Source organism: Poecilia latipinna, unplaced genomic scaffold, assembly GCF_001443285.1.
Source record: "Poecilia latipinna isolate Pla-1442-1.1 unplaced genomic scaffold, P_latipinna-1.0 Scaffold698, whole genome shotgun sequence".
Lineage (NCBI taxonomy): Eukaryota > Metazoa > Chordata > Actinopteri > Cyprinodontiformes > Poeciliidae > Poecilia > Poecilia latipinna.
The window spans coordinates 60,197-79,293 of NW_015113314.1; the positions used below are offsets into that span (position 1 = coordinate 60,197).

The 19,097-nt window shown below is 36.6% G+C and overlaps 1 protein-coding gene across 1 annotated transcript in view; it reads right to left on the reverse strand.

The window, feature by feature from the left end:
- bbox1 (butyrobetaine (gamma), 2-oxoglutarate dioxygenase (gamma-butyrobetaine hydroxylase) 1) overlaps positions 1 to 16,354 on the reverse strand; it is a 26,407-nt gene extending 10,053 nt beyond the window's left edge. Inside the window, exons 1-3 of the mRNA XM_015044962.1 lie at positions 16,201 to 16,354; positions 13,722 to 14,154; positions 11,311 to 11,425 (exon numbers count right to left, since the gene is read on the reverse strand). Of these exons, the coding sequence (XP_014900448.1) occupies positions 11,311 to 11,425; positions 13,722 to 14,120 (514 nt within the window). The 5' untranslated portion in view covers positions 14,121 to 14,154; positions 16,201 to 16,354. The remainder of the gene's footprint in view (positions 1 to 11,310; positions 11,426 to 13,721; positions 14,155 to 16,200) is intronic.
- Positions 16,355 to 19,097: the final 2,743 nt, after the last annotated feature.

Sequence of the window (19,097 nt, forward strand, 5' to 3'; positions counted from 1 at the left end):
AAAGGATAATCTGAGAAATTCTAGGCTAAATGCAAGCAGGCAGAAATGAACCAAAAACTACCTCTGAAAATTTCATCCTGTTCTGGGAACAAAACAAAACCCAGCTTAATTATGTCCTGGATCCTGGGTGACCAGTGAAATATGCCAGTTGTTTTATTTATGCAACACTAAAACAGCATGCTCAAAAAGATTAACAGTAGGGGACTGTGTGTAAAATATTTCAGCAGGTACAAACAAGGAGAAGGGCATAAAGTATAGTCATTACTGTCGGTATTACTACATTTTAAACTGGCTTCTGAAAAGGGATTGGACAAACAATTGAAGTACAACCTTCAGCCAAAAAATACAGTGCTGCTGGATAAAAAACAGGCCAAAACAAATGAGAAAAAAAAAAAAAAAAATCAAGCCATGCATGTTGATTTAGCATTTTAAATCAGTATGGCCGCACATTGAAACCACAGCAATTACTGAAGCCTTGCTTGTTAGAAAATTTTAAAAGCGATTGTAAGCTATATTAGTAACCTTGAATATATGACGTCATTGTTTTTACTGAGAGGGATTACCTGGAGTTGTGTCTCAGTTCATTTGCTTAAGACAAAATGCAAACACAGGTCCCACAGATTTAGTCAAAAAGCCTAACTCTTAATAGACTGACACTTATGCCGAGTATAATCAGACACTGAACTAGTTCAATAGACCTAACAAGCTGGTAATAAACTAAACAGACCACCACTTCAATTCTTTCTGGCTTCAGACAGAGGGAGTGGATGAAGGTAGAATTTAACTGGAAATGTTTTCATTTTTTTCTGCACGTTATAAAGAAATTGATCAGAATGTCGAGTTCTGGTGTTAAAACGGTTTCCCAAAACAGACCAAAACCTACACCTGCATTTTAAGACAGTTTCTAATTTTAGATGTTATGTTGTTCTAACGACTAATGACTGTTTTTCTTGGAAAGAAGGAAATTCTGTCTGAGCTTCTCAACAATGATGAAACTTTGAGTCATGACTGAACCAGTAAACATCTGGCTCCAGATTTTATTCCTAATAGCATGTTTTATGTTGTGTTACACGTTTATAGCTTATATAACAAATCATCAAATTGTAAAGTAAAGTAAAAAAAAAAAAAAAAAACCTCACTCCACCTTTTTCTAGTCCAACACGAACACCTATTTATAAAACAGAGCAGCAGTATGACAGTGCTGCTAACTCCTGGATTCCCAGCTTGAGGAGACAAAGTGAGCAGTGTTTTCTGTTTTCTCGCTGGAGAGCTCCAAGCCCCAACACACTAATCCAAACCTAACACTTTCTCCATCTGCAACTTCGGGTGCATAACACCAAGCCGAGCCCTGCAGAAGTTTCTTAAACAGGAGTCAATTTTTTGGCAACTTCTACTCAATGCTGTCAGTGTCATTTCAAGTGCCAAGCAGGACGCCTGGTTTTACAAAATGAAAAATCCAATCATTATGTTCATTAAGCTTTCCCCGCAGTCTGACAAAGATGTTGAAATTTCAAAAGAGATGACAAAGAGGTGGGAAGTGACCTAAATATAGCTGATCCGTGAACAATTAGGGAGATAAATGCTGAGTGAAAAACAGGAAAAAAAAAAAAAATGTTGAAAAGGGCCGAATCTAAATTCCTGGACTGAGTCCATTATTTGAAAAGTGTTAGTTGCTGAAACCATCCGACATCCATTATGCCACACTAACAGTGAAAGAAGCTAATTATAACAAATTAAAAACACTCAAGATGTGGTTTACAGTACAAATTCCCTAAATACTTTCAGGCTGATAACACAGCACTGAGAGCGACTGTCTAGAAAGTTGGTTGTGCTAAAGAACTAAATGTTGTGTGAAATTACGTTAATGTTTGGAAGAACAAAGAAAATTCCCAGTGAAATAAAGACACGCTTCCAAGAGGCTGTTGGCTGACAAAATAAAAGAAGAAGAAATCAAGACCAGAATCCACCAGCAAGACGAGAACCTGACAAATCGGCTGCTGCTTAACAGATCAGTCAGCAGCTTTAATGAAGAAAAGTCCAAACTCAAACAGGTCTGTGCAGGAGAGTTATGACCCAGTCATTCAGCAAGTTTATGATGAATGTGCAACTGAAATGGATTACTAATTTATGAAAACCATACGTCTAAAGCTCCAACACATGAGTTAGAAACAAGCCACACAGAAGGAACTACAAAACCTAAGAAAATATGCAAAGAGAATCATTTAAAAACAAATAAGAATTAAAGTGATTCGCCAAGACACAAATGCAGCATGTAAGTGGTGTACAGAAACAACGTTGTGTGTTTCCACACCGTGATGCATCCATCCATCCATCCATTGTCCAGCTGTCATTGGGCAGAGTACACTCTGAAGATGTCGCCAGTGCATCACAGGACAACCATGCACACACACTCATATCTAGAAGAGCCATGTTTCTGAACTGTGGGAAGAAGCTGAAGAACCCGGGGAGAACCCATGGATGCACAGGTAGAACAAGCAAACTCAACGCAGAAAACCCTCATGTCACGTTTCAAACTCAAGACCTTTTTGCACCAAGGCAACTCTTTCACAATACAGGCCATTTCAATGAGTTTGAGTTTCTTACATAGCACCAAGTCTCCAAAAATGTCATCTCAATTGCAATCATACAAACGCATCCAAATTCAATACATTTATTCTGACTTGATAATAGTTCAAATATAGGGCAGTCAGACTGATTAAAAGTCCCCTAATGAAGGAAAACACTTATTTTTTTCAAGTAAAAAATGAAAATAAAATAATTAAAAGCATAAATTTTCATTTCACAGTAATAAAAAATGTCCCTCTCATTATTCTGGCACTTAGCAAATGGGAATAATTTTGTTAATGCTCATCTGACCTAGAAAGTGTCATTCAGTCTGATTTAATGTCAGACTTGTGCAAATATCTTTTTTCAACCAGATGAAAAAAATATGCCTCTTTGCGTCTGTCTTTTGTTTCTTAATTTATTTATATGACTATGGCTAAAACTAATATCCAGAAAGTAAAACAATCAAAAAAGTAGAAATTCCTACAAGCCCACAAAATATCAATCGACAACTACTTGAAGAGGAAAGTAAATAAAGGTGTAAATATCGATGTATCAGTGTGGCCAAAAAAAAAAAAATGAAGCTCTACTGCAAACGTGTGCATGTCAACTGCTGTCTGCACTCAGAGCCAAGTACAGCACTTCTCAAAAGATAAATGTAAATGGAGCAGAAAGTCATTAAGCCTTTTTTGTTTCCTGCCACTACACGATCAAATTACCAGTCAAGCATTGTTCACTTGATGTGTGAAACCACACTAAATGTGAAGGGGAGGTGGGCCGAAGAACACAAAGCACTGGTACTTGCTTGTATTACTGAAACCTAATTAGGTAACTCTAACCAATAAACGACTCAAGCTCTTAACAAACACTTGTCTTTACGCCTTGTTGAGGGTGAGGACCGTAATGGGATCTTTAGCAGAAAGACAGAATGCATTTACTAAATATCAGTCTTGGAGCATAATTTTTTTTTTTTTTTACCTCATTCCATAAGCAGCGACATGAAATTTGTCATAATTCCCATCTCAACTAAACAAACATGACAGGCACAAAATGGGAGGCTTAAGATGATGACATGGTTTAAATATTGAAAGCATCTGGCAGGCGTGGAGTATATCACTGACAGATTTATTGGTAAAAGCAGGAGTCATTGCACTGCATTGTGATTGACACAAGCTTTCCCAGGAACAATTTAAAATCCTCGGTCTCCTAAGTGACGCGAAACATTTAAAGTTCACCTTGTCAGAACAGAAAAATTACTGTGTGCGACCTAAAGGTTAGGGAGTGGGTAAACACTATGTGAGTGATATTCAAATAAAGATTTCTACTGATGGGGGACCAACAAAAGCGCCACAAATCAATATGTAATTAAAGCATATCCAGTTGAGAGTCATAGTGGAAATATTTGATACATTCTTGGTTTATTTCCTCTCAAACATTAGATGTAATATTCAGGACACCAACTCGGATACACAAACCTTAGATGTACAACAAGGTTTTTTTAAGACGGGAACTGTGAATAAATCAGTTGTCCTTAAATAATAATTACAGTGCCTTCAAAATGTATTCACACCCCTGAAATTTTTCATATTACATCATTGCATTTTATTGGGATGTCTGTGATTATGAGGAGGAATCAAAAGGATATAAGGTTTTCAAAATATTTTTAAAGTAACCATCTATAAAGTATTATGTGTATTTGTATTCATGCCTTATAATTGAATGCTTCTGAAAGTCTTTAGGAGTATGTCTGTAACACTTTTGCACATAGAGACATTTTTTTTTAGCTATTTTCCTCAGAAAATAGCTCAAATTGATTGGATGGAGAGATTAAGTCTATTTAATTTAGATTTGGATCTCAAATACTGCCTTTGAAATACTAACACAATCAATTTATAACCTACCGCTGTTGTGTTCATTGTCTCTAATGATGTGGTTTGTTCTCTAATGTTTTCTAGCAAACCTCCAAGGCCTTCATAGAACTCATTATTTATATAGGTCAGCTGGATAAAACTTATCTGACTTCTGGAAGAAACTTGCTTTATTTAGAGGTATCAATGTAAAGAGAACAGGAGCCACGTGTCAAAAGGTTTTTTGCTTCAGAATGTATAATATTTAATATTTGCATGAAAAATTAAAACCGTGTGTTCTTTTCCTTCCCCTTCACAGTAACGTGCCGCCATTTGATGGTGTGTCACACAAAAGCTCATTAAAATACATTAAGTTGAGATTATAATTAAATATAAGAGTTCGAGAGATACTCTTGTATTGACCTGTGTAGTGGCTACTATAAATGCTGATTTGTTGCAGCATTTTGTTAAAAAGTGAGACGATAAATGATATGAACAGTATTTAATGCTGTCTGTATGTCTCCTAGTTTCTATGTCTTTTTTTCTTCTTCTTTTTTACTTGCTTTAACATTAATTGCCCTTTGGGACTCAAATAAATCTGAACCTGAACAATCTTTATCAGGAATAACTGGACTGGCCAAACATCTGTAGACCAGTTGCCATAGAAACCTGTGTTAGAAAATATAAACACAGGAGAGCAGACAGAAAGGGAAGCCTGCAAAAACTTTTTTTTGGAAAGCAGAAAGTTCTTTGTTTGAACTCCTGTAACATGGATTTGGAGACTCAGCATTTTGTTCGTTCCCATGAAAGGCAACACTGACAGGACAGAGAATGTATGTTTAATGTATGCATGTTTAAGAGCATGCAGCTCTTTTCTCGACCCTCACTTTAAATCAGTTTCCCATATGGGAGAGACAGATGGAGGGGTCTGAATAAGTCCCTCAGTTATACAGACATCAGCCTTTTTGATGCTTCACTGACTCATACCATTTCTCAAAGCATTACATAGTTCAGGTTTTTCTGGAGCAGCTGTATGAGGCCATTAAGCCAAATATACTGACAGTTGCATGTGAATCCATTACACTTATGGTGACAAAATGGAGATAAAGCTGCAGACTTGACTGAGGAGCAAGTAAAAAATTGCATTTAACATCTTGAGAATAATTGAGAACAGGAATTATCCTGTTTGCCAAGTAGAGCCTAAATCTGACATAAAGAGTCTCCATCACACAAAACACTGCTATAAATATACAAGAAACAAAATGTTCATTTAGTTCACTTAGCATGAAATAGTTAATGTTTTTACATGATACATCTAAATGCACACCGTAAAACAATTTTTTTTTATGTCCCTCTTGTGAACTGCGCACTGCGGTTTCAGATCTGAAATTCCATAGAAACGTACAAGTTGAAGAAAAAAACATTACCTCAAACTTGAAAAAGACGATATAATGCATGGTGAATAATAACCCCAAAGCTTCAATTATCATATTGACCTCAGCGTCCCCTGCGTGCCACACTTTCATAGCTCAAACTCTTAAACAGGCAGACTTGGGCCTGTAAAATCTAGCTGTGCTGCGTGAAAAAGACAAGAGAAATTCAAACTGTGGACTTTGTTTCAGGAAGTGGGAAGCAGAATAAAATTAAGCATCATTTATCTTAGAGGAATGTAGATTTTTCTAGTCTGGTGTAAGGAATGTAAGACTGGTGCGCAGGAGGAAATAATTAAACTCAAAGCGTATGTGTACACACACATATCAGATTTTATTGTCTTTAAGCTCAGAAGTTAAATAGCATCATCGTGAAGTCCTTCTACCTAGGAAGTAAAGGTTTTTAAAGAAATATAAAAATAACTATTCATCTGTAAAGTGCTATAAGAGGGATCTGTTTACACTTCCATGTGAATAGAGGACTTATGAAATTTAACACACATGAACTCTTAATCAGTGTGGAACAAGAGCCACTTAGCCCTGTGGGTCCTTCAGGACCACGTGCGTGTACACAAACTGACTGCAGTCTATCCCCCGCTCCACTGAAGTGCTGCTACCTTGTTCCACAGCTGAACTTTCTCCTCTGCTGTCTGGCAGACTGTAAAGTGTACTGAGCCATTATAAATATACTGTAAAATGAGTTCCCTTCCAGTCTTTAAGAAAACCGATGTTTTTAAAGACAAAGTAACCCTTCTTATAAAAGTAAAGAGAGAAATTTTAAATTAATGTACTAAAAGAGCACAGAACAGGACAGTGTGTGGTTTGAATCAGCACGGCAAGGTCATTTAAAATTTTACATCATAAATGTGACAAGGTGCATATTGTAATGTGTGCAGGACATAAAAGTCTACACATCCCCAATAAAACACCAGGTCTTTCCACCTTTAATGTATTTCATAACCACTACAAAACCAATACTTTGAGAGAAAAATCTTAAATTAAGAATCTGCAGATTTGACTGTGTTCAAATTAATCACAACATCTACACCAGAGCCAGCAACCACTTGTTAGAGTATCTCTGATTAACTCAAAATAACAGTGAACTGACCTCGCGTTTCTGACATTTTCTTATTCGCATTTCACAGTAAAAGCCATGGTGTGCAGAGTGTTCAACAAGTATAAAGTTACTGGTCAAGAAACGGGTTCAAAATTATTCTCAAAGTATTAGATATGCCAAGGAACACAATGAAGATTGATATCATCAAGTGGAAAAACTAAAGAAAAAAACTGAACTGCATGCCTTTCCAAAACTGCTGAAAAAAACAGGAAGAAAACGGTTCAGAAAGGATACAGAGAGGTCTACAGCAACTTTAAAGTACATGGAGGAATTTCTAGAAACTGACAACAGTTTCTTGTACTTTTCACATGTCTGGGCTATGGGGTTGTCCCCTCCATGTTTTAGTATGCAGTGTCCTTTTCTGTTAAATCTTCACTTTTTTCCCTCTTTAGACACAGAGCAAAACTGGAAAAAAATATAGCCAGTTTTGTCTCATCGGTATTACATTTATATCTATAAATACAATTCTAGAAATCTTAGATTTTGTGAACATGCAAATTATTTTATGTCTTTCTCTCTATGTGGAAGTCTTTCTAAGTCTTTATGAATTACTAGGGACTAGAGAGTAATATTTTAGTTATATCTGCGTACTTTGAAGTGTTTTCAATGGTTTCTTACCCTTTTCCACTATCCTGGGCAGATCGAGCTGGGGTTACAGGTCTTCTCAGAATAGGTCAAAGGGACATGAAGCTGCTAGAGATGCTCTTATAGCCTTTACCTTTAACATGGATAGCTATAATCTAAGCTTGTCAGGAAGCTCTGACCTTTGCTTTTTCTGCTCCATGTTCAGCATGGTGCACACAATAATACCAAAGAACCCTGTGGCATGTTTGTGCCCTTCAAATCGGCCGATGAAAAGCTGAAAGACATCTATGATACTAAATAATGATAAATGCATAGTTTAAAGCATCACTATAAACCAAAGACTAATAGTCTCAAGGGCTACCAAAATAATCTGTGACTTTATCATAAAAATCTGTTTTAATACATTCTAGACATTCTAAAAACATATAGGTATAAATTGAGCAATTTCTTTGACCGATTCAGCTTTCAATAGAGCAAAAGCAACATTTCACTGACCTCCAAGGGCAGAATGCAAACATTTGACCATGTCTATTCTTGAGGTAGAAAAACCTCTAAAATTAAATTTGAGCCATTATCCAACAGCTCTGCTATTTCATGATACTCCACAAATCTCAAATAAATATGGATTATTATGGTGATATGATGAGATACTTTCAAAAACATGAAAAAAATGCAGCTGTATGAAGACTGAAGTACCTCATTTATGCAAATTCAAAATATCAAGTGCACACTATGGCTCTGTTTGTCACTGTTTGAATGACGCAGCGAGGAACATTAACATGAAAGCGGGCTGCATCTGAAAGACTGAATACAACCGCTTTACCAGATTGATGAAGCCATTAATGTTCATGTTTGAGCAGGACCTAATAGTTTTCTCACAGCCACACACATACATATTCAATGCTTAGTAACGACTAAATAAAAAATGCACGTTCTATTTATCTAATTAATTCAAGCTGTGACCACTGGGTAAGTACCCATTATATTTCAGTTTCAAAAAGGAAATTTCTCTTCCAGGTTGACCCATGACAGTCAATAAACATCACATTTAGCTGCTCATTTTTTAGAAAAAATAGGCTTTAAAGGTCTAAATTTAAAAGTATGTATGGATAACTGAAGCATAGAGTCCAAGACGGACGTTCAACCAATCGACTGAGACAGTCCAAAAATATAATATTGCTGTCAAAATGCAACTCTGAAGCAAATTTGTAATATTTGCAAAATGATTATGAAGAAGACCAAACTGAGAAGTCTGTCATGTAACAGCAATCGCTGGGAAGACAATATGTTCACTTGAGTGAATTTCAGCCTCGTTTACTTATTAAAATAAAATAAAGTGCCAATTTGTTGTGTCCTTCAGTATGTAAAAAATGTTTGCTTTAGTTAAGTTTTTGAGCTATCATTGTGCAGTATAATGCAAAGGCATATCTAGTGGCACTCATATTGCCACACAAGATGAATTGTCATGAGTGATAAGCTTTATTTCACATGCTGGTTTGTTATTTATGAACAACCAGAAAACACCTGCTGTTTGGCAAGTTGATAAATTGCCCTTAGTTACAACTCTGAAACTAAGTAATTCACCGAAGTGTTTGTTCTTCATTTTAATTGGGAGACAGCTGCGCTATGATTTATGGCCTCCGTAAAAATTAATTTCTTTGCCCATTAGATCAACAATAATTGGAAAGTGATCACCAGTCTCAGAACACAGAGACAGAGAGTATCATTCTAAATCTTATCTTTACAGTGGAACGTAACGGCTAACAGTAAATCTTTCCCAATACATGTGGAAGGAGCTCAACTACCCCCAACACTTCACAAAACTACAGCATACTTTGCAAAATAATATAAATTGTGACTGGGTCTGACACCATAAGGACCTTCAAATTGCTCTTCGTCTAACATCCTGTCCGACCCCGTCTGAACGGCAATTATTAAAGATATACATTGTGGCATTTTAAAAATTTCTCTTCGTGGAAGTTGTATGAGTGCAACCTTGTGCAATATTCATCAAACCAGGATATATTAACATGTTATCTGGTGTTTACAAAGTCTGAAATAAAGAGTAAGTGCAGGCACAGAGGTTTCCATCCAGTCCTGTGTTAATGCATACTTTGAAGTAATTAGCACCTTTATGACCATTTTAGTACCTGGCATAAATTGTGAAAACAACTGATGCAGATTTCCTGTTAGAGGCATAACCATCATCTCAGAAGTGGGGGGAACAAATTTTTCAGAGGTCCACTGAGTGATTTGTCATCCTCTCACATCCAACCGCACCTCCTTAGTGGCTAAAAACGCACATAATCACTAACAGCCACAGCTCAGCACCAGGAGACCGACTTTAGTTCTTTAAACTATATAATAAAAAATCTAAAGCTTTAGCAGCCCTTTAGCCTTGAACATCTTCAGGGGAAGTAGCCAGACCATTAAGTGCCAAATGGCAACACTGAACATAAAATGTTCAGCAAAATATCATTCCTGTAACTAAATTATTACTCTGCACACAAAATGGAAAGCAATTGACAAGGTAAAAGGGTGAAATAAAAAGTGAAATAAATAAATAGAAACTACACATGGCCTTCTCTCTAAGATACCTATAATTCAGACCGAAATGTTTTGAAGTGTGAATGAGCATAATTCTGAAACATCTGTAAAAATCCTGTCCTGACATCTGCCTGCTTTCTGTTTGCAATAAATATGGGTTTCTTGGCAAGTTAAATCACTCTTTACCTGTGAAGAGTCTGCATCACCATCCCTGCTGTTGGTCTAATATCTCCTCACAAATTTTGCTCTTTCTATACAGATTAATTTAAATATGTGGAAAGCAACAGTGAGCACAACTTCTGTTGAACAGGTTTCCCTCAGCTGGTTCAGGTTGACGGTTGCCAGGTCAGCAAATAAAAACTGGTAATTTGCCATTTGTTAAACACAGCTAATCTGAAAACTGCCACTTTTTCAGTGATCAGTGAACACACCAATATCAGTTTATTATTTGAGGCACTTTATTTCAAAGTTATGGGACCATATAATTCTTTTTATTTAAGTAGGATTGAAAACTATCTCTGATAAGGAATCAGTGGCACATGATAAATGAGTTTCACTGGGTTATTTTCCATAGAAAGACAATTATGTTAAAGTCCAAAAAGACAAAAGTCTCTTTCTACAATATCACCGTTGAATATTATTGGAATAACTATGTTGCTCATGACATGGCATCCTCCAGTTTCAACTGAGTGTTATAAGCTAGAAAAACATTCATGACTTTGTGCTTTAATACTAATAGAACTTAAATATTAATAGTGCTGACACCTTGTGTGTTGTTTTTAAACAATACACTGTCTATAGTTAACATGACACATTTTTAGTGATCATCAAATGCACTCTGTTCATTAAAGTCACTTTACATGTCCAAAGAGGTAACGGTTCATTTTTCATATGTGCATGTCTAAACAAATCTGTTTCTTATACCATAACTGTAACCAGTATCTCAAACTTCTGTTTTTACACAGTCTTTCCTATTTTATGGCCTATAAAATAAAAGGACTTTACTGTTGACTTTGTGGGATGGTCTCAAACCTTTATGAAACAACTCAGAGACAAATTCTACCTCTACTTTTATTTTGTAACATTTTTGTTGAAAAGATTATTGATAAGTGCTTCGTACACCAGAAAAAAAGATTATATCAAAGGGATCCACAACAGGCTGAGTTCTAAAATACAGAAAAAAACATATTTTGAAGAGAAGATATAAAGATAAACTCACCATTGAGGAACAGCTCCTCCTGCATTGCTTGTCTGGCAGCATCAGAAAAACAGCGTTTCTTCAGCCACTCTGCATCAAACACACTCATGTGCTGATCGGGCCACACAATGGAAACCTGAGGAAACATAACTACATACTGATTCTCATCAAAACATTGCCTGTTTTCAACTCTTCACATTTTGATGTCAAAACATGTCAACAAAGAAAACATTGCTGTTTTAACAAATGAACAGTTTTTGACCCACTGTAGGTTTTCTTTCATTAACATCTACTTTTTGAAATTCACAAAAATGGTTTAATCCACAAATGGAGAAACACTGAAAGATATATCTTCTATTATGATGATGTACTTTGACTATATTCAACTAAAATGCATTTAAAGGCACTTGATGAAGTCAGAGTTTCAGTATTTTTAAATAACTAAAAGCAAGAATGACCTTTTCAAGGAATTCAAGAACAGTAAGTACAGTGCAAACAGAAAGTTATACAGGGGTTATTTTAGTCAATTTACATAACAAAGGCAAAAAACATCTGAGGATGACTCTCCTGGATGACTGGAACAGTCAAAACTGAATCTGCTTAAAGCTGTGTCCCACTTTAGGAGCCGAATCCTTAGGGGGAAGCAGGCAGCTCAGAGGTGATTCTGTTGGAGGACCTAAGGTTCATGGTGAGCATGCCAAAATTAGATCATCTCCCTTTTTGACCTCAGCACTTCATCATAAGGCAGCTGCACTCAGAGGTCAGTGATTCTCATCCTGGCAAAGGCTTTTTCCATACCTAAGCACAAAGTTGTGTGATTATAATTTAACACACATCACTAGTAGAAATACAAAAGCAAATAATAATCTAGTTTATATACTTGGGTACATTTCATAAGGACAACTGCTCTAATACAAAATAAATACATATTTTAAAAGAAAATTTGAGCACTTACACATCCACCTGTTTTATAAAGGATTAAACATATGGTAATACAATGGTAATATGATGAATATTTACACAAGCAATAAACAGTTTCTAGTGTCCCTTGTGGATAAAAAAAAAACAAAAAAAAAACGAGGTAAACCACCAAAATGAAAACATTTTGCTGGCTTTGTTTAATTTCAAAAGATTAAACTAATCACTCATGATCTAAATTTAGAGGCGAAAGGTTCGACCACCAGAAAACCTCAACCAATCTACACTGTCAAGTCAAAAAAAAAACAAATAACCTACAAAAAATGTCAAATACACTAATATTTTATCGCCTTCAGCTTAGATTACGGCATGTATTCGCTGTTTTTGTTTCAATAAGCTTCTGTATGGAAGATTTGCTTCCATACAATGTTGTTTTATTTTTTCACCAACATCTTATATTGATAATGGGAGAGTCTGACCATTGTGAAAAGCCTTCTCCAAACCATCACATGGTACTTGTAGACTCATCACCACTTGACTATCTTCCATTGCTCAGAGTCCATTTGTTATGGTACCTTGCAAATTAAAACATTTGTCCTTGGTTAACCTCACTGATTAGTGGTTTTCTTATGGCTACACAGTTTTTCAGCCTCAAACCTTTGATCTCCTTTTGCTTTGTGCGTGTGGAAATGCTCTTATTTTTACAATTAAAGTCCTGAGTTCCACTGTTGTTGTTTTTTGTTGTTGTTTTTTTTTCAATTTGATTTCAAATGTTTAAGTGATCTTCAACCACAATCATTCTGGGGTTTTATTCTGACCACATTTCTTAGTCCAAGTTCATGGTTTCCCTCTTTCCTTCCAGTTTTATTAATTTATTGCAGAGTTCTTAACCAAAGTTTTAAAGTTTCTGCAATATCCTTAGATGTTTTTCAGCTTGATCCATGCCAATGATTTGTTCCTTCTTAAACAGACTAGCATCTTTTCCACAACCACAGCATGTGTGTCTCAGCACGGTTGTTAAGTGAGGAGCAGCCCATTGCATTGGTTGGGGATAAGTAACTTGTTGCCAACTGAAAGATAATCATCCAGTAACAAACCAATTGGAGGCTTGTACCTATTTGCTCAATTAAATCCAGGTGGTGACTTTTCTTTTGTCAGGCAGGGTTATGTTACATGTAAAGCCACTTTCTCATTTACTACAAATAAGTACGAAATATCACAGCTGCAGAAATTAAAATGTCTTGTTCATTGTTGACTTTATTGGCTAAGAACAAAGTCAACAATGAACAAAACCAGTGCTTGTTTGCTTCTTACAAATAGCTGTACTGCTAAGATGTAAAACCTTTTGAAAGTGACCCAAAATCAAAGGAACATACAATCCCATTTACTCAATACTGGGCTGACGCCACACAATGTAAAGAGCTTAAGACTAAGCAAAGAATGGTTTTGCAACATAAAATATTGGAACGAGTAATCAACCATAAGAAATAGGTGAGATAAAGATAACAACTAACCTTGCCATCTTTGGTAACCTCCACAGAATCCATTCCTGTGTGGATATCAAGATCAGCCATCAACAGCAAGCGGGCCTCAGCTGACTGCAGGGTGCAGCGCGGACACTGGCAGTTGTCTCTCAGCCAGGTGAATGGATACAAGCTTTGGCCTCCGTCTTCCCATTCCACCGCCATCAGCCTCTCCTCATCCAGAGCACGGACATGTCTCATTGAGTGAGCAGCCACAGGCATGGGGGCAGAACCAAGGGTTTGATGTCTGCGAATATGTACTGGAGTCATGCAGAAACTTGGTGCACGCAGCTCCATCCTACGGCAAGCTTTCATTGCCTTGCAGACCACTGGAGAGGGGCTCCTTTGAAAGACGGGACGAGCAAAACGTGCAAGTGTACTCATCCACATTTCTGAATGCTCTTCCCAAGCTTTATCACCAGCACTAAAAAAAATGTAGGAGAAAGAAATTATGAGAATTATTCAAGTCTACTTTAATGTAAAAAACAAAAAAGCAAACGAAACCTAACCTGATAGGAATTAGTTTACCTTTGCGTAATCAAGTATGTTACAGTGCCAACTCATGCAAATGTATGTTATTTTCAACATTTTTTTATAAAAATGTAAAAAGCATGGATTCCTTTATGCATCGCCCACCCTTTACTCTGATGTCCATAAATAATATCCATAGCCATCATTTGGCTCCAGAAGTCTTCCAATTAAATTAGTAAGAGTTTACATGTGTTTAATTTAATCGTAAAGTTTGTGGTTGTAACTTGTCAAAATTTACATTTTTAAATCATTTGTATCAAAACAGTAGTAATCCTGTATATAAGTGGCGTCCAACACAGTCCTCAATAGCCGCTATCCTGTACACTTTAGGTTATTTGCCTAGTTTGCAACACTTCAGTCAAATGATTGTTCATTACCAAGCTCCTGGGGCCTGGAGGTGGACACACCTGCTCTATATCAGGGCTTCCCAACCTTAGCCGCCAGGACCTGTCCTACACGTTTTAGGCGTTCCCTACTGCCACACATACACGTGAACTAAATGAATGGGTGATTAACAGAGTCTTTGATAGCGTGCTGTAGAGGTAACACAATCATTTGAATCAACTGTGCTGAATTAAAACATGAAGGGGTGTGGGCCCTGGGAAACAGTGCTGAGAAATATTGCTTCTTAGCAATCAACTTAAAATCATCTTAAGTAGAGATGTCCAAATCTTGTCCTGAATTACCATTGTCCTGCATGTTTTAGATGTCTCCCTGTTCCAGCATAGCTGATTCAAGTGACAGAAGAAATCCTAAACACTTTTTTGACTCTGTGGTGACATCAGTCATCTTCTATGATGGCGCAGCAGCTTATCTCATCCTAGTCATAACTCTGGCTAAAATTGCATCGCTATTGGACAATGTATCCCACCCAGTACAGGACGTTTTTGCTGAACTGAGGAGCTCCTTCAGTCACAAACAGCTGAATCCTAGGTGCACAAAGGAGTGTTTGTAATATGTCCTTCCTTCCAGCAGTTAAGACTCTATCACCATCACTGCTAACAAATTCTGCTAACAAATTCTGCTCCAAACTGTTATTTGTACAGTTGTTCTCATTTCAAATAACATTCCTGCTGTTATTTACAGTTGTTTTTCCCTATTCTTGTAAATGGAATCTTTCATTGATGCACAAATGCACATTTTTGAATTTTTTCTCCTCAGTTGCAAATTAACTGTACAGTATTTTCTTATGACGTAAATTTCCCCTTACTGCACAGTATATTATTTGTGGCTCTATTTTTATGTCTTTGTGTACATCTAAATGCTTGAACTTGCCTGTCTCTTTGCTGCTGTAACACCTAAATTTCCCTACTGAGGGACAATAAAGATTATTTCTATTCTATTCTGCAATTCTGAACTAATTCCTCAACATGGAATCAACATCTACAGGTCTCCGCCAATGACATAATTTGAATCAGATGTGTTGTCTTGTCTCTTCATAAAACTGAAAGTAGTTTAGTTCAGCGAAAACAAAACAATCCCTGGTCATAACAATGTATACGACATTAGTTATTAGCCTTTAATAGGTTTGATAAAATAAACAATTTTCAATTCATTAGAGATTAAATTACAGATAATGTTCAAAAACAAGACTATAATATTTTAATAACATGCAACTTATTATACCGCACGTGACTCGGTGTTTGACAGTTTATATCGTAGAGTTCACCGACATTCAAGTTGAAAACAGCCTCACAAGAAATACAGTCTCCAGCTGCTGGCTTAAAAGACTGAGCTATCAACAAGGCTGTTAGCATGAAGCAGGTTTTTAAAGCTACATCCGGAATCCAGTTTAAAACGCTATAAGCGAAACAAACACTCCCCCTCTTTTCCCTGTGGGCTTATTTATTTACCGACTTACGCTAAGGTTTATGAATTCAAGCGGCACTGACAAATAACCGGTAAAAACACTAAAATTGTCGGCAATAACAAACGTTACCTGTATTTTGTAAACGCCAACCGGTTGTTGTCTTTAGCAACGCAGCAGCTGTTAGCTTGAGAGGGGAAGTAGGTGAAAGGTCGGCCGTGCCTGCCTGTCTGGTCAGGGACAAGACAATCATAGCATGTAAACTTTGCTCTACTTTCTATTCTCAGACACACATCCAGCTGATAAACCAACTGAACCTGCCTTCAAACTGAAATTATGTTTTAAACAGTATTAATTTCCCCACACAGGGTGGCTTCAAAGAATCAAAGTAAGGTTTTAATTTCAAATACATTATCCTAATCAGCAAATCCTTGCAATCTCTATTTAAATAGGCTTAAGCTAGGCTACCTAGCTCTGTCTTCTAATCTTGATTAATAAAAAAGAGGTTTAAGCAAAACTATACGCAAAATGATTATGTAACCTGTGGCACCAGCTCCACCTATGTTAACTGAAAGAAGAGCAGATAGTCATTTTTGGCATGACCAGAGAGAAGCCATGCAAAAATACTAGGCTGGGATTTGAATCCAGGACCTTCTTGTTGCAAGGCAACAGTGCTACTAACTGTAACTGATCAGAAATCTCAGCGCTCGAAGGACAAATGTTGAGAATCGTTTTAGCTGCGGGATGGATTGAGGAAGTCTTTACCCCAAGAGGTTAGTTTTATCCAATTATAGTTCATCAGTATATTCATTGAAACCAAAAATTCAGACAGCATGCCCCTCATATTATTGGAAATTCAACCATAAAGAATTCAAGCAATGAGATTAAAAGTTACTTTTTCATAATTACTGTATACCTTCTCTTGAAGAAGTAAAAGGAAACAAGCAGGCAGACAAATATGAAAAACATGCTACAAATAGAAGTCAGCTTGATATAATGATGCCATTTAGTAAAGAAGAAATTAAACAAGTAATTACACAAAAGGTCAGGAGGAGATTGGAGATATAATGGGGGAAAGAAAAACAGGTGGCTTTATAACATTCATAGAGAAGTCCCCATAATGAGGAAAATGGGAAGAAATAACCATATTCAGATTACAAGAGAAATGTGGCTGTTTATGGAAAAAACAACAGAACATGTTTTATAGTTCTGCATCATAAAGGCTGTTGAGAGGAGTGAGCTGGTACAAGGTTTACAAGAAAACAAATTGCTATTGAGTGGTACAGTTGTACAGTACAGCACTGTTGTATTGCAGCAAGACGGTCGTTGGTTCAAATCCTGGATTTGGGTCTTTCTGCCTGCAGTTTGTATGTTCCCACAGTCCAAGGACGTAAGTGTTATGTTAAGTATTTCTTGGAAAAAAAAAGACATCAAACAAGACGCAAATTAAAATAATAGGTAATTTAGCCTAAAATGACAAAGTGTGACATAACCAACTAGAAATGGCGTATTAAATAATAAAATTAACAATAAAACCAGAGGTGACAATTATGAAGGTAAAACTAAACTAAAATTACCAAGAAATAGAAGTTGCAGTACATTGTAAAAGTATTCAACCCCATTTTACTCTTTGCTCTTTAAAAATTAGGAGCAAAGATTTCCCCTCTAAAGATGCCTGACTGACTCTCAAATGAGAGTATTTGAAGGAATTCCAAAGAGTACTTTTTTAGTGTTAAAAAATAGTACCCATGCAAAAAATTGTAGATTGTTCAGTTTCATTGCTCTTTATTGGCTCTAGCAGCCTTCATTTGAGAGTCATTAGGCAGGAAGTTTGGAAATGACAGAAGGGGAAGACGTTCGACAAGGGTCATCAGATTGGGACTTGAGCCAACTGCGGCGTCGAGATCTAGGGCCTTCATATGAGGGCTGTGCTTTACCTTCGAGCCACCACAGCAACCCCTAGTTTTATTATTCTAAAATGACAATGTAAATAATCAATTATTCCCAATGTCAAGATGGTTTGACCAACTCCCGTTCATGCCACATGACAGTGGATTGTGTGTGAAAAGGAACACCTTTCCGTAACATGACAGAGAAAGCTGTGGAGCCATGTCTTCCATTTGCCTTCAGATATTTATGTTAGACCCCCGTTTCTGCAGTGGCTGTGGTCAAAACACAGCAAAGACGCAGACTGAGCCTGGAGAAGGGCTTGGCTACAACAGATGCCTCACTGCCACTAAGGGAGACAAAAGTTCTCAGTGAAGCACAAACTCATTACTAAAATGAGAGAGCAACAATACTTTGTAACATAAATGCAGTTTAATCCACTTTTGACAGTTTGTCAGCTTACTTTCATATTGCTAGAGATGTATTTCAAGATTATTTGAAGCAAAAATGTTATTTAAAATCAAGTGTTTTTTTGCAAATAAATATTTTGTCTAACTGTGGCTGTAGCAATCTAACATCAGTATGCTGGTGCTGTCAAATAAATTGTTAATTTTGAGGCTGCAACATTTTTTGCATAGTTTTATTAAGTTTGAACAATGTTTAATATTCAATATTCATAAGAATTCTATAGGCATTTAACATTTTGGATTAAACTAAAATATCTCACAATAATACAACTTGAATGCTAAAACTCATAAGCATGGAGATTAAATATTAACTTTCAGGTATTCAGTCTTACCTCTTGTCTCTTATTTTTTCCTTGTTTTTCTGAAGGTGCAGGGATGATCTGTTCCAGGAACTGCAGGAGCACGATTGTTTATCTAAATGGTATACGCTCACATCCGAGCTTTAAAAGTATCCTTTTGCAATAATTAACCCAGGGTAACAGATAGCTGCTAGAATAATTATGGAGCAAAGATCATTTTCAAAGGCTGAGTAATGGTTGCAACTCACTCACCTTGCAGCAGGTAGGTGTGTTGAATAACGGACGTGGAGTCATTGGGTTGAAGTGTAATATCTGCCAAGTGCATTGACATAACAAAAATTTACTGCCTTAAGTTCCTGCAAAATTAAATAAGTTT